At 51.5% G+C, this 16,146-nt stretch overlaps 1 protein-coding gene across 1 annotated transcript in view; it reads right to left on the minus strand.

The window, feature by feature from the left end:
• FAM169B (family with sequence similarity 169 member B) overlaps nt 1–16,146 on the minus strand; it is a 70,939-nt gene that overhangs the window by 28,311 nt on the left and 26,482 nt on the right. The window contains exons 4-7 of the mRNA XM_015598711.1: nt 5,600–5,744; nt 5,325–5,441; nt 3,037–3,170; nt 110–209 (exon numbers count right to left, since the gene is read on the minus strand). Of these exons, the coding sequence (XP_015454197.1) occupies nt 110–209; nt 3,037–3,170; nt 5,325–5,441; nt 5,600–5,744 (496 nt within the window). The remainder of the gene's footprint in view (nt 1–109; nt 210–3,036; nt 3,171–5,324; nt 5,442–5,599; nt 5,745–16,146) is intronic.

The raw sequence follows: 16,146 nt of genomic DNA on the forward strand, positions 1-16,146 counted from the left end.
CTAAGTAAAGCCCGAGAGGACGACCGTCGCCTCCTAGGTATTTCCTTCCGTGAGCTGCAAACGATCACATCGGAATCCCTGCTTCTTAAATCCGTGAGTAACTACCAACCTGTCTTTGTGTCCTGGGGGTTAACCAGCACCAGCGTTTGATGTCGAGGTTCGTCACGGTGCATGGAACAAAAGCGAACGGACGACGCGTCGAGTTGAACCTGAAAAAAATAATAAAACCTCCAGTTCGTTCCTGCGTCAGAGTAAGGACAGGAGACATCGCTTAACAATTAGCGCAGTGTTTACTGAACGAACATTGCTACCCAGACGCCAACCTGACAGGGTGTAGGCACCACAAAAATGGAAGAGTTGTCCAGCCGGGCTAAGCACGAAGGGCAGGTGAGCGAAGGCTCCTGGCTGCCTCCCACTCGGTGAACCTTCTCCTGCTCTCGTCCACCTGCCCGCGCTCTTCCTGCTTCGGCACGCTCCCCACCCTCACCCCCTGCGAAAGCTGAAGGCCACACACCTGCCGAAAGGGCCTCACCTGTCCTCCGTGGCCACGCTATGGACGCAAGTTGGGCAAGTCTGTGTCTGCCCACAATGGCACTCAGGCTGACTGATGCCTCGGCTCGGGTCCCTACGAGCAGCCTCGAGAAATCCGTGCCCCCTCTGGGCCCGACAGGCTCAGCCCCGGCTCCGTAGCAAAACTGGGGGGGAGGATGGCAGCCCCGAGCACCTGTTTGCTCACGACCGAGAGGCTCACCGGGCAGCGCGCCGGGGCCTCGAATGCTGGGACCGTCCCAGAGTGCTTCTCTCTGTGCCCACGCCCCAGGCCCTCCTGGTGGCCATCCGACCCACCGCTCCCAGCTCCCAGGGCAAAGGGGCACCGTGCTCCGTTGCAAAGTGTGTTCTGAAGACCAAGGAGGGGAGAGGAAAATGAGCAGGGCAGGCAGCTGCTTGTAAACGTCTGCAGGAGGCCTCCACAGTTTCAGAGAACGACTTCTTAGCAAACCCTGAGACCCGTAAACACCTCCACGCCTCCCCGTCTTTGGGCCACCTTACTGAAGAGCCCCAGGCTGGCCATTACAAGGCCATCACCAACGAGAGGTTCAAAGCATTGGATCGACATGGAAAGAGGGTTGTTATACACAATGTCGTAGTCACGGTGTGATCTGAACGCTTACAAAGCTTTTACGCAGAAACAGAAATCGAATGGAAACCCATCAAAATGTTTATGACGGTTAACTCCGGGTGAATTTATTTTCTCTGTCCTTGGCTGTAGTTCCCAAATATTATACAATCTGCATATGCTATTTTATAACCAGAAAAAAAATCAATAAGTATGATTGTATCTTAACTGTGACAGGATAATTTCAAGACTAGAAACAAGAGTAAATTATGAAAAGAAAGGACTTTCAGAAGACCAGAATGACGTGGTGTGACGTACCCTCAAACAACGTCCTCTCTTTCTCGTTTGGAAAAACGTTTCCATATTCAAAAAGAAAAGTTAAGTTTGATAAAGGAATGATTTAGGCCGGTGGGACTATAAGTAAAATTGTGCGTCCAAGACCATCCCACATTCGACTATGTCAACCTGCTAAATGGGAGGGAATTGCTACCGTTTCTGAATCAGCCGCTAACATGATAGGAAACCGAATGGCTGTTTTCATAAAATTTTTTCTTGGGAAAGGAGAAGCCAATAGGTATAAAGGCATTTCAGCATTTCCATCACGTTAAAACAGCTGAATCTTCGAAACTGTCTTATTTTATCATGTTTTTGCTAATAACGCTCACATTATTCGCTCAGTGACAATACAACGTATTAGGTTTTCCTTAAGTGATGTAATCCATAAATAAGCGTGAAATAAAAGCAGATGATTGAAAACGCATCCTGAAGTAGTTTGGGGCTGACTCTTGGGCTTCGGCACAGTTCTCAGGTTACCTGGCGTATCCCACACTCCAAACCCCGCAGCCCACCAGCTAAGACTGAGCCCCCAGCCTTCCCCAAGAGCAGGCTTTTTTTCTGGTTTATTTACATGCCACTAGGGGGCGCTAACAGCGTGTACGTGCAGGGACCTCCTTCGGCAAACCAAGGATGAGCCACTTCTGGGACCTGGGTGCTTCCAGGAGTCGGTTACAAACGAGCATCTCCGAAATTTCAAGGAAGCCACGCTATATAAACCGCACTACTGTTTTAATGAACTCTGGACCATCTTCAGCACAGTGAACTCGAACCCTGTCTTCCTCAACCTACTTCGCCTGCCGATAGCAACGATTTCCGGTATTTTTTGGTATGAGTGAGATCTTCTATGTACAAAACAAGAAAATTTTGTTTCTTTCAACGGATCAGCCCCACATCCGAAAGAAAGGTAACTGACTTCTGTTACTCGAGACTGATAAACTCCTTTTACTTAATACGGTGGTGGTCAGAGGGAGAGGGAGTCTTAAATGTAACACAATTTTAAAATTTCACCCACGATCCCACAGGCCCAACAAGTAAATGGTTCTCATTTCTCTCCGTTCTCTTCCGGTTCATATTCGAAAGGCAAACTTATCGGTGCTAACAAGTGTGATGGATATCACTTCATTCCAATCGACATTACGTCATCACAAATCACAAAATTTTAGAGCTGAGCCAAACCTTAGCGACCGAAGACCCACCAAGCCTGTCGTGTTACCGACGGGGACCCTGAGGCCCAGCCAGGCATCACACACAGTCATCTCATTTAATCCTCATAACCGCAGTGTGAGGCGAGCTTTGTTACCGTCCCAGTTTGAGAGATGAGAATACCAAGCCCAGAGAGGTAAAGACACCCATTCAAGGTCACACAGCTAGGAAGTGGCAGCCGTGAGATTCACAGCAGACTGTCTGGCTCAAGGACAAGATCCTAATCCGGGACTCTTTCTGCTTCTCAGGGTGAAATTATTATGGTTTTCACTCCAGAAAGGATTTTTTTTTTTAAATCTAAAATACTCTTTCATTAGCATCCCGCTTTCTAATGAGGCAGATTTTGCGCAGCTCTCTGCCAACAAGGAAGGTCGTCGTACCTGCTCCCCCGTGGGCAGAGAGAACACCTCCGTCGAGGGCCGTGCGCCTTGCCCGAGCGCGGCGTAGTAAGCCAGGGCCTCTTCCTGGTGTCCCTCAGGGTCGTCCTCCAAAATATCCACCGGGTAAGTGCCTGCTGGGCGGAAAGGAAGGCCAGAAATGACGTCGGTTTGGCTCTTTCGTTAACGAGAAAGTCACTTATTCCTTGACTATTAAAAAGACACCCAAAAGAGCTTTGAAAATGATGTTCACCTGTTTTGTTTTTTTTTAATGAAAAAGAAAAAAATAAAAGCAGTGAAGCTGCAGGAACCAAAAGAAAATAAAAGCCACTCGTGTTGGTGACAGGCTTGGCGCCAGCCCCAAGGAGATACGAGGTTCAGCTGAACCCTCTGGGGCCGCTCCGGAGCCTTCCTGTCACACACCTGGGACGTCGGGTGGCTTCCCAGCGCCTCTCCACGAGCTCGGCCACAGCGGCCACGTGTACAAGCATCTTGGGAGCCGAGACCGGCTGGTTAAGCCTGGGTGACTCTGACGAAATCCGACTTGAGTCCTAATTTTGCCAGCTCATATTCACGTACATGTAGGTTGCTAAGATTTGCCAAGTCTTCTGTACTCGGTCTGCTTTTTGGAAGAGAGTTTAAATGTACAGGTGAGCGTGGCCTCGAAACTCCATGTCTACACCTGGAGCATCTCCTCCTTATCGCTACGCTCTGTGAGAAAAACGATACCCTTAAATAATTATACGAATCGATAGCATCCAACTCAGCGTGGAGGTCGGTTTCCCCCCTCTGGCTGGAACAGCCCCATCCATGAGCCCCACCCCTTATGTCCCCCTGGGCCTCCCATGGGTGCGCACTGGGGTTGCTGTCTCCTCTTCAAGAAAGAGAAGCCAGCGCGTCAGCACCCGCTGAGACGTCAGCTTCCTACTTTCTCTGAGCAGCTCCTTCCTCCTCCTCCCAGCCACTGCTCAGCAAACGGACTGCGGTTTGCAGCAAACGGTTTCAAGCCTCAGCCTCCGCCTTTGCAGAAGCTCACGCCCCTGCCCAGGCCCCACGGAGAAAACGTCACGGGTGTACAGAGTGGCACACGGCGCGGTAAATACCTTCTCCCACTCTTGGATTTTTAGAAGTATTTGCGTGTAAAACTCAGACCCCAAAATTAGAACTTGTAAATGCACTGAGACGAACGTTTCAAATAAAGACACGAAGAAGCCACAGCCCATCAGCGATGATGAGTAAGTCCATGAGGGACTTCGGGACCTCTCGCTCAAAAAGGTTGTGCTTCTTTCTGTATGGCCAAGATACTCTGCTGCGGAAGGCGCACACTTGGGGGTGTGTGTGTGTGTGTGTGTGTGTGTGTGTGGTTTCTCTCTACACGCACATCGAAAGAATTTCAGGCTCCTTCTCACTCTAAGGAGCCACGAAGCCCCCAGCAACTGATGAGATGCGGCCCACAGGCCGAACCCACGGGCCTTCCCGACTCCTCGCTGGACCCCGAGGCTGAGCGCTCAGGACCCAGATGGTCCAGGCCAAGGGCTGCTTCCGCGGGGCTCACAGCGAACCCAGCCTGCACCCTCTCTCCAGCCCTCCTGACGCTGTCGGGCCCTGGCCTCTGCCCTCTGTCCCGTCCATCCGCCGATGAAAAGAACAACTGCCCGCTGAGCCGAGCTTCGGGTGGGGGAACCGAGGTCTGGAGACGAGAGCGTTTGGCCAGCGGCACGCCCGGGGCGCGAGGGCCACCTGATGTCGAAACCCCACGCGACACTCAGCTGTTGACGGCCCCATCCAAACGGTCTCGTCCACCAAGCCCCGAGGCCCTTCCCGGTTCCGTGCCCGCTCCGTGCAGGGCCCCTCGGCCCCCAGCTCCTCCCCCTCACCAGCTTCGAGGGCCAACCCCAAACGCAGCACACCGGGGAGCCTTCCGAGAGCCCCAAAAGGCACGGGACCCTGAGTCTGAACCCAGGATGGGACTCACTGCACCCCACGCCACCCCCATCCTGCAGGGCCTCACACACCTGAACGCGGCCCCTTGCAGCGATGGCCGCTGGCCCCGTGCCCCGCGCCGACCGGCCCCCGCCCCTCCTGTCCTGAGCACTGGGGACACCGGGGCGGGCCTGCAGCCCAGCTCTCTGTTCAGACTGCTCTCCGTTCCCCGACCTGGGCAAGCGGCTCCCTCGGGTATCGAACGGCTTCGTGTGCGTTCACGTGCATGACGGGGCACCCACAGTCCTGCGTGCTCGTTCCGCCAAACCAACTCCCCGCAACTCGAGGGGCCAGGAGAGACCCCCGACTTGCACTCTTGGGTGCTGGCCCTGTGTTCGTCAAGTCCCGCCCCACAGAGAAGTTGAACTTGGCCCCTCGACAGCCCTCGCGGAGGGAGCCTGGGACGACACGGCGGTCGTCCTGGTCTTCCCAGAGAGGCACAGGGTGGGGGTACCTCGTTCAGGACCACCGACACCGGAGGCCGTCTGCTCCCGGGGAACCCAGGGAGCCCCCTGTCGGATGTCGCCATGGCCCGCATGGCTGGGAGAAACACGGTGAATGCGTGTCGCCCCCCTGCACACACATTGCTTCTCCTGCCGGGACGTGCTGGGCCGTGAGGCCCCCACGAAGAACTCGGCGCGCCCGGGTCCCCCAGGCTCCACTGTCTGCCCGGCCAGCCCGGAGCGGGCCCCTGGGGGTCTGCTCAGCGGGATCCAGGCAGATCCATCCTGACAGTGGAGGCCGCGTGGGGCAGCTCCCCGGGGACGTCACCCAGTCCTCCAGGAGAAGGAACATCGGCGCTCACACCACAGCGTGCGCCCACGCTCAGTTCGCCTCTAAAACCCTGAAGGAGCACCCCGCCCATGGCCTGCTGCACCCCAAGCTGGCCTGGGGACACCAGCCTTTGGTTTCAAGTCGTTCCCTTCCTTCTGGGGAACGTCCCCCATCGGAAAAGCTCGGCAGCTTCCTCTTCCACAGAAAACGTGTAGATTAACATTTGGGTCTGGAAAACTGGGCCGGTGTGAAAAAAGGAGCAGCTTAAGGCAGGAGAGGGCAGAGGGCAGAGGGCAGAGGGCATCCAACGCCAGCTGGGAAGACAGCTCCTGAACCAGGAGGAAGGGGGAACCCCCCTCCCCAACCCAGGAGGAAGCCACACACACACACACACACACACACACACACACACACACCTGCCTCCATCCCAGGGAGGACAGACACCCCCGCCCTCCCCCCCAAACCACAAGGGCACACGTGGGCAGTGCAGAGGGCCCCGAGGAAGTAAACAAGTCTGGGGTGTCTTACGCACGCACTGGGGGCCGAGCCAGGCCGTCGCACTCGTTTCGCTGGCGACGGAAGGCAGACCCGGGCAGGGGTGTCCAGATGTGACACGCTAACGGGCTGTAATGGCTTCAGCTGAACAGGAAATATTTTTCCAAAGCCAAAAGAATGTAATCTTTTCAGTATGATGTAACATGCTTTCATGAAAAAAGGCCCGCAGTTGAAATGAGAACCCATTGCGGACTGTAAAGAAATGGAAATCCCCAAATGAACCCCAAATTCAAGAATTCGCTTTAAGCATGCGTTCGCTGTAGTCATCCGAAAAACAAAAGCAATGGGGCATCTTACAGCATTCTTCTAGGGAGAAGACTTAAATTGTTCAGTGTGTTTTAACAAAGTCTGAGTTCCCAGGTTTCATAAATGGAAGGTCACACTCTTCTGAGCCACACTGCTTGTCACCCACTGCCTATCAGCCAGCCACTGCTGGTCAACCACTGCTTGTCGGTCACATAAGGCCTAACGCTCGAGGGCGCTCCCAGACCTTTTTGGTCCTCCCTATGTAAACAGCAACGCCAATTAATGAAGACCTTCGAAGGGGCCAATGCTTGGCACTTCATCACTGATTCAGTATCATTTGCACGATAGTCTCTCCAAATACCACCTCGCCACATAGATCAGGAAGATTCTTTCATTTTAGCGAAGTGTAATTTTTCTCACATGGGACTATAATTACGAGAAACATTAATAAAGGCATTTTCAGTTTTACTCGACCCACTCTTAGGAATTTCGACTTTACCAAAAGCCTCTGCCCACGGGTAACTCACGACATGGCGTTACGTCACTGGAAAAGCTTGGCTATAGTCGTTGATTTCTTGTAGCTCTGCGGCCCGTCATTCCAGAATGACAAAACGAACGACTCTCGCTTATGATGATACGTGAAAAAAAAGGTAAAGAGGGAAAATTACAAAAGAACATTCTACTTTTGTTTTTTAAAATGGTTCAGAGTAGATATCGCTTGCAAGGAAGTTTTTTTTTTTTTGCTTTGCTTTGCTTTTCGTTCACGTTCAGTGGCCTGGTTTTTTTTCCTTCACAAATTAACTTCCTTCCACAAGGAAACCATTGGGAGAAGGGACTCCGAATACCGGAGTGACTCACTCTGAGCTTAGCAGAGAGCTCGGACACCGGTTTCCAACCAGGGAGAGGTGACACCGGAGGCGACAGGGTGCCTGAAGCAGGAAGTCGCCGTGGCGGTGGGAACCCGGCTGGGGCGGTAGGGGGTGGGGCGCCTCCAAGGAGAAGAGTCCCACGTGCCACCTCTGGTGCTCAGAGTTCACCAGGGTCCCCGGCGTCTGGTGAGGCGTGCGTGTCACTGCTCAGCCCGGTCCCCAAGCTGTGTGTCTGCATGCCACGTACCGTACGAAAACTCAGTATTCACAGACGCACACTTCATCCGGGGCCTCCGACCACAGGGCGCCTTAGAACTGAGAACTACCTTTAACTTAAAATATAATTAGGTTTATTTACTTTTTTTATTTAAGAGGGCTGTTGTATACAATGAGAAATACCCACCGACGCATAAGGCAGTGCCTGGCATGTATTTAAAGTCACAGAATCCAAAGTTTGTGCACCTACCTATCTCTACGGCTTCTGTTGTATTGTGCCAGCATGTTTGCAAAAAAATAACCTGCAGAACACTAGCTCCACGGGACGTGGTGTGGGTGGGGCTTTCAGAAGCTGGCATGTTTCAAAGAGGGGACCCGCTGAGGCCCTGGGAGCTCGCCGCGGGGAGTCTCACGTGCCTGTCAGCAATCAGATTTAGAAATTCTGCAGCGACGGCATTTGCTTAAGCCAGCGTTTATGTCCTAAACTCGTTTCACTAGGGACCCCCTCGCTCCGAAGCACTGACTGACACATGACCAAACGCGCCTTACGGAAGGGTGCCTCGCAGTAACGTCAGGGCAGGAGGGCCGGTCACTGCCAGGCGGACAGCAAACAGGCAAATGTCAGCGGCTCCCGGACCCCTGGGGGAGGGGACGCTGGTGTCATCGGAGCAGATCCCCCACAGACGGGAGCAGAGAACAGAAGGTGAGGCAAATACACGCCTGGCTATTTTCGTTGGTTTTTGAAGAGCATCTGATTGCCAGAATATTCTTAGCGAAGAATTGAAAAAAAAACAAAAAAAAAAAACAAAAAAAAAAAGTTGGAAGCCAGAACGCGGAGCGCGTCGGAACGTTCTGAGCAGATGAGCGAAGCTGTCAGGCGGTGAAGGCATCGCGGAGAGAGGTCTGCAGGTGGTGGCGGGGACCGTTTCGTACCCGGCAAGTGACAGGGAGCCCGTTGCTCCGTTGTCACATATTTAGTATTGGCCAATTTGCAACTTGTCATTGCCTTGGCTGAGAATAAAGCGCTCGTCCCCGAATCTAAGATGGTAAAATATGCAGATGACTTTCCCAGCCACCCACACAGAGGTTTATGCAATCCTAATTGCTTTTAATACGAAGGTCTCATAATCTGAGCTGCGAGGCGAGTCTTACTTTTTAGGCAAATGATACCGACATAAAACTGTTTTTTCCCCTTGAATCATTCGAAAGGAGAGAGGTGGGGCTGAAAGCTACTGTTCCTTTCGCATTCCAAGAGCTGTCACGCTTGGGGACAGATGTGGACAGACAGGAGGAAACGGCATCTCTGACATCTGCTTCCTTACTCGGATGGCAACAGAGAGGGGTCCTCGCCTGACACAGCTGCAGGAAACTGGGCCACGGTCGCCGTTGAGCGTGAGCCGCTCCACGCCACGCATCGGCCCAGCGGTGCCGGATGCTGCGACCTTCCCCAGGGAAGGGGAGGGCTCAGGAGGACGCGACAGCCTGGCTCTTTGTATCGTGAAGGTAAAAGCACTCGCCTTGGTGTCAGCGACATCAGCCTGACAGGTGGTGGCCCTCACGCTGGTGGGAAAGGGCTCAGGGCACACCCACTGTCCAGCATAACTGGCGCCCGAAACCACACAGCATGGAACACGGGGGGACAACACCCATCACCCTAATGCTTGCGCCCATTAGTCACAGAATAACATTTCCCAGACTGTGGTCGCTCACGGACTTCCTAAACTTTCACCGGGAAGAGTCACGCCCCGGCATGAGACCCGTCTGTCACACCCCAAACGACGACACCTCAGAAGAGGAGGGAAAACGAGCTTCTCTCCGGCCTGCCCGGCCGTGTGCCAAGTGACGAGGCGGCTGAAGGCAGACCGGTCCCCAGACCGACAGATGAGAACGGGCCTGCCTTAAACCTACATGCTTATTTAGGGACGACGTGGCGCCTCCCAGTACCTGGGAACGTGTGGAGGCGGTTACGTTTTTATAAGGGCAAAACGTAGAAAACGGAAAATGGAAAAGTAGATGGAGAAGTTCATGCCAAATGTGAACGTTTGCATCAAGGTTAACACCTGCTCAGTCTTACATTAAAGAAATATATAATGGAAAAAAAAACCAAACAAACCAGATACAGACCTATAGATACAAAGAATGAGCTGACGGTTGCCAGAGTGGAGGTGGGTAGGAGTATGGGAATTAAATTAAATTAAATTAAATTAAATTACAAACAAGGGGATATTTACATAAAATGTGTCACCCACAAGAAGAAAATTCACAGGCAGGGGGGCAAAAAGAAATATAAAAGAAAGTTAATATTCCGTCGTCTGTGGATAAACAAAGCTTCTAAGGTATTAGTTGGGAGAAAATGCATTAGAGAAATAGCGGTATGTTTTCCCACTGAAACGCACTGTTGAACACCTTACATCTGCATAGCGTTCTCCAGTTTACGAAAGGCTTCCACGAATCCTCGCTCGTTGGAGACCTACATCGCCCCTCTGAAGTCAAGAAAGCACAAAGCGTGAACATCCTTTTTCGGATGTGGGAAGTTGGCAATGGGGCCGGAACTCAAACCCAGATCGTGAAATTTCCAGCAGGGCCTTCGTCAGCGATGGCAGCTTGGGCCAGATGTCAGCAGTGGACACGCAGGCAGGGCAAAGGGCCGGGCTGACCTCCTGCTTTAACCCCTCCCCTCCGCTTAGGTCACCCTCATGCAACGAGTGACTTTCAAATGGTGACAGCTTTGTGAACTATATGACTGGAAGCAGCATGAAGTGGTAACATCCTGGCTCTCTCCAAAGGAGTAAACTGATGAACCTGCCAACAGAAGAATGAGATGTACCTTATTCTAAAATGCTAAGGATCCCCCTTAAGGTATCACAAATGAACCAGTTTGAAAAGACAGATGAAACACCCACAAAATGACACCGCCTCGTCGCCCGTCTCCAACATTGGGCCACACAGACAGGGAGGTCTGGGCATGAGGGCAAAGGGCACCAGCTCTGGGGTCATTCAGACCTGATTCCAAAAACACCTCTGAAATATCTGAGAAAATAAACTGCCACGAAAGGGTCAATGCAAACCACAGAATCAGACACGCAAAGATTGCAGATATTGAAATTACCCGATACAGAATATAGGGACGTTAAATAAGTTTAAAGAAGCTTAAACGAGGAATTTAAAGGGTTAAGATTTTTTAACTGCCCAATTAGATTCTAAGAGGAAACAACGTAGAGCCTCTAGAAATTGATGTCTTTAATAGCCAATCTACTGAAAAATATAATCTGAAGAAGTTACCCAGAATGCAGCACAGGAAGACAAAACAGGTGAAAAATATGTAAGTCGGGTTAAAAAAGATGGAAAGGAGAATGATGAGGTCCAGCAACAACATAACCGAAGTTCCAAAGGGAGAAAAATGAATAAGGAAGAGACAAGATTTGAAGAAATAATGATCGACGTGTTTCGAGAATTAATGAGAGACACCTATCCTCAGATTCGGGAATCTGAGAGAATCTGGCAAGAGAAAGAAAAATACCCACCTAAACACACTGGTCAAACCGCAAAACGACACAAAAAGATGACCATGAAAGCAGCCGGAAGGGAAAGACAGACCCTCCCAAGGGAATGACAATGACTTTGACAGCTATCAATCATCCCATGGGGGAGGGAGCCAGAAATCAATGGAAGAAGAGCTTTAAGTGCAAAAGGAAAATCACTTTGATCCTCCCTCCAGCAAAGGGAACTTCCGAGAATGTGGGTGAAATAAAGCAATGTTTAGAAAAACAAAACCTGAGTGAGTTGACTACCGGCAGATTCTTACCGAAGTTATTTCTAAAGGACACCTATCAGGGGAAAGGCAAGTGACCTCGACAGGAAGTCAGTCGAGACAATGGCACATAAATTGGAAAGGGGATAACAGTAGCAAAAGCACTCTGAGGACCTCAGGGCATTCCAGAGAAAGTTTAGAACTGATGAGCTTCAGAATTAATTGGAGTTCATGGGCACGTTAAAATTTCTAAGTTAGCTCCTAAAAGAACGGAAACATAAATATTCAATTTCAAATTAGGAGAATAGAATTAGCGTAAGGATGACGGAATCTCAATTTAAGAGGGGGCAAGAAATGAGAACGAGACGATCTGTCTTCAACAATTAAATTGATATTTCATTGTTATGTATGTATTTAGATTTATATTTAATTCAATATTTAACGGTGACGATTAAAAACAGATACTCATCAATAAATAACTAGACTACACTTCTGCAGGACAGATTTTGTTTTATCAGTGTTTTTCCCCCAAGTATCGTTTAAAATTTTAATATGTTTATTCAATATTCATGTGTTACACAAAGATGCAAAGCGATACCTTTATTTCTGCATAGCTTACGCATTTTGTTCCCAAGATGTTCCAATAGCCTCAATGCGTGCGACACACATGCATTACGGAAATCACGCTTATTGGAAAACATAAAGGTCAAAACGAACAACCAACTGTGATTCACCGTTTGGACATTATGCCCCTCGGCCCACACGCGCACACTCGCCAAAGACAGGACGACGGGGCAGGGGACGAGTGTCCTGCAGGAGGCTCACGTGATGGCAGCGGCTGCCCAGCGGGGACTTCTCAAGCGCCCGCCACTGAGTGGAACATTCGGGGACTTCGATCCGGGTTTATTTCAGCAAAATGCAAGAACATGAACATGACTGTCTCTCTCTGTTAATGGAATTTGCAAGTAGTGGTTAGAGATTCGGTTTCCAAGAAAAACATATTTATCTTCATTTCTGCAAGTCAAGGAAACCAAGCCCCCAGCCCTGAGCCTCGAGCAGTGCCCAGTGGCGGCCCCCGATTCAGAGGAGCGAAGAAGCATTGGGAGGTCTCCAGCCTTGACCGACGCCGGGCACTGGTTTAACGTCATGCAGAGGGCGTGACGTGAGGAGGGGGACAAACAGGGAACGACGTGCCTGGATTTCGGAGGACAGTGGCCTTTGAAGTTCCACACGTTGTGTGTCCCACCCCCACCCAAGCCTGCCGACTGCTGGCCTTGGACCTGAAGCCCCGCAGCAGAGGGTGGGGCCACTGAAGGCCTGGGGTTTGTGAACCACAGCTGCTGCATCCTAATGCGCATTGTCCAAAGGCCACAGACCTTCAGTCACCACTGACAGTCACTTAACTGCAGCTGCCCTCACCCGGGGACCTGACTTTGAAAGTCACGTGACCCCGGGGGCATCTCGCCAACAATGTGATTGCATTTTACCCTGAAGTTCTTTTCTATAGCACACGCAACACAGCAGAAAGCACGGCCATTTTCTATAATCCTCCAGAATTCCCCCGGGCCAGGCTGCAAATAAGAATGTCGCCAGAGGAGCAGCGAGCCAGCTGCTGTCAGGAACCCAGCTAAGGCCAGTCAGCCGGTCACTAGACTAGGGTTTCAAAGGTCAGAAAGACAACACCTCAGCGCCCACTGCCTCCCATCGCCCAGGCCGAGTCCTGGCCACCCCGCCGCTCACGCCATCCTGCCAGGAGAAGGTCAGGCACCAGCCACCTCTGGCCCCGCCTCACGCAGTACTGATCCCCATGTGACCCAGGAGTAACTGACACACTTCACGGCCACGTGGACTTCAGGGACCATCTCGTCCTTTGCCTTCCCTGCTGGTGAAGGAACAGAGACTCGCCGAGGGCCACTAAAGCACTCGGTGACAGCGATGACTCCTGATGCTCAGCCCAGGCCCGCCATCCACTGCCCCCAATAAGGCCCTGCTCCCCAGGAACTGAGATCCCCAAACTCGCCACCTCCACAGGCCTCTCCCTATGGGCACGCCTCAACACCTTGAACTAGAGAAGACTCCAAATGGCTGATGAATATTTAACTTTTAAGTTTCATCTTGATCGGAGGTCATCTCTGAGGACCTGGTTCATGGATGATTCCATTTCCAAGGCTCTGCCTTTTCGGGGAATGGAAGGGAAGGCTCCCCTTCAAACCTCCTCGCTTTGGGGAGTCACCTCACATCCCAACACCACCACCTACTAGCCAGGTGACCTTAGGCAAGGTCCTTCAGCTCTGTGCCTCAGCGTCTTCACCGGTAAAATGGGGATAATTACAGTGTCTGTGTTTACACTGTAATTACATTGTTGATCGATTCCAACAATGACGGACAGACCTTAGCACCGCACCTGCGCACAGGGAAGCGCCCCGAGGGCTAGATTCGAAAATGCGTTCTCAAGTTTCCCCCACCAAGAATGCAAGGGAAGCCTCTCCTGGCTCACACCACCACCTGGAGCTCAGCCTTCTCCTTCTTATCCCTGCCCCCCGGGGGCCTGTGACATACCACCTTGCAAATCCCCAGGCCCTCCTTCTTGGCCAGCCCAGATCTGCACCTGCCTCGGCATCCCGCAGCCCCAGGATGCCTTCCCCGGGCCTCCACCTGCTCTGCCCTCTCTCCGCTCAGCAATGGGGGTCCCCAGCAGAAATCAGGGCAGGCACTGGCCCTTCTGATTCCTCCCGAGCTCCGGAGTTAGCGTTGCCGACCAACTCTTCATTATGTCTAATGAGAGACATCCTGAAGTCACGGTGTCTGGATCCCGTCATGTTTCTCCGCCCAGAGTCGGTGGGTTCCTTTATAGGACTCGTCAATGTCCCTGCTCCCCGACCCAAGTTCAAGTCCTCGTGGACCTCCCTCCTTGCTTGCTGGCTTTCCTGTCTATAAAGCTCTGCTTTGTTTACTTCCAGTGCAAACTGTCCAACAGCTAACTTTCCTAAATTGGAACACCACGCTGACTTTCTAAATGGAGATTATAAAATAGGCGATTCTCGCAAACGCTGCAGTTTTGTGTGTAAACAGAAGGGAAGGCAAACACATGGCCTTCTTTGCGTCTACTCTACATTTCGGGAAGGGCAACAGTCATCTCTGATGAACACAGGGTCTCATTCAATCCTTGCGAGGCACAGGATCTCATAGAGGAGGGAAGTTCAAGGTGAAAGATGCGGGGAGTAACAGTCCCGGGCTGTGTCTGCTTTCTCTTCCCTTTCCACGGTGCTCCAAGCTGAAATGACCACAACAGATGGTCTGGTGGAGCCTAGGAAGGGCTCAGGTTAGGGAAATTAACAGCACACACATTCCGGGGTGGGGAGGGCAATGTGTGTGGCCCTGAAGCATGTCCTGAATCATTGAGGGTACTCCCAAAGCCCCCTTGGAGAATACCCCCACCAGACACACGGATACTGAGAAGCCTCATCTGATACAGAGCACAGCTCCCATGGCAACGTCACTGCTGTATGTATGTATGTATGTATCTCTCTCTCTCTCTCTACCTATGTATCTATCATTATTTATCTATCATGTATCTACATATTTTTGCATCTATCTTCTGTCTTTCTCTCTCTCCATTTCAGGACTAGAGTGAAGTGGGGACTCGATACAGCCTCATCTGGAGACATACATCTTAGCCGAATACGTCCTTACTGAAGGAAGAAGGAGTCTCATGAAGACATGATTTGCTCAAACTCCTTTTGGAAATGGGTTGTCGAAGTTTGGGCAACGGTTCAGCTATGCCAAACTCCAATCCATTAGGACCTGGCACATGTGGATGTGATTAATGGGCAACTGCTATGTGTCATCTGGGCCATCGGCAACCAGGAAAGCCACGGGAAACACAGGAAAATCCTTAAACCATTTGGACCAACTACACTTTTCCAGAAGATGAAATTAACCATTACTTTTCCCATTCGTAAAACTGGGTAGAATACACCCAGCTGTAAGGCAAGAGCTGGGAGGGATTCTCTGGCTCAGGGTGCCATTCGGAGGCAGAGGGAGGGGAGACAGCGAGGACTGAGCCACTCGCTCCGTGTGTGGACTCCCTGTGTGGACTCCCTGTGTTAAAAGTTATGGACACTTCTGTCCCGAAGTCCCTAAGTGGCCAAATCTTCTCCATTTTGCACATGGGGAAGATGAGGTCAAAAGAGCAAGCCACTTTTTCTTCTTCCCCCAGCGCTTAAACATGAACTAGCAACAGCAGTCACTATCCATAGCTAGGATGGCCAACGTTCCAGAAAGGACCACATAAAAGAAATCAAAAACGAAACAGTATCTCCCCCTCTAAAAAGAAATTGGTTAGTGGTCCCCTTCTCTCTGTAACTCACTTGAAGTCGGGGGGTGGGGGGGAAACAAAGTCACAGCTTTTAAACGCAGGTCATGAAAACAAGTCCAGTAAGTCCTCAAAGTCAAGGGCGGGTTCTGTGGCTTTAAGCGAAACGTAAAATGAAACCGGATCGGCCATAGGCGAATTGAAATAAACAAGAGTTAGGTTCCTCGGCATCTCATCAACGCTGTTAGCGAAACTGCGTCGTTTTTATTCGAAGACCCGCTTAACGATGGTGTTCTGGGAACTGTGTCCTTGGGCCGTTTCCCCTGGGTCGTGGGACCGCGGGCCAGGGGGCATCGCACGAACCCGCGCGCCCGGCACCTGCTCAGCACCCCCCCCGCCCCTCG

The sequence above is a fragment of the Pteropus alecto genome, unplaced genomic scaffold (genome assembly GCF_000325575.1).
Source record: "Pteropus alecto unplaced genomic scaffold, ASM32557v1 scaffold59, whole genome shotgun sequence".
In the NCBI taxonomy this organism is placed as follows: domain Eukaryota; kingdom Metazoa; phylum Chordata; class Mammalia; order Chiroptera; family Pteropodidae; genus Pteropus; species Pteropus alecto.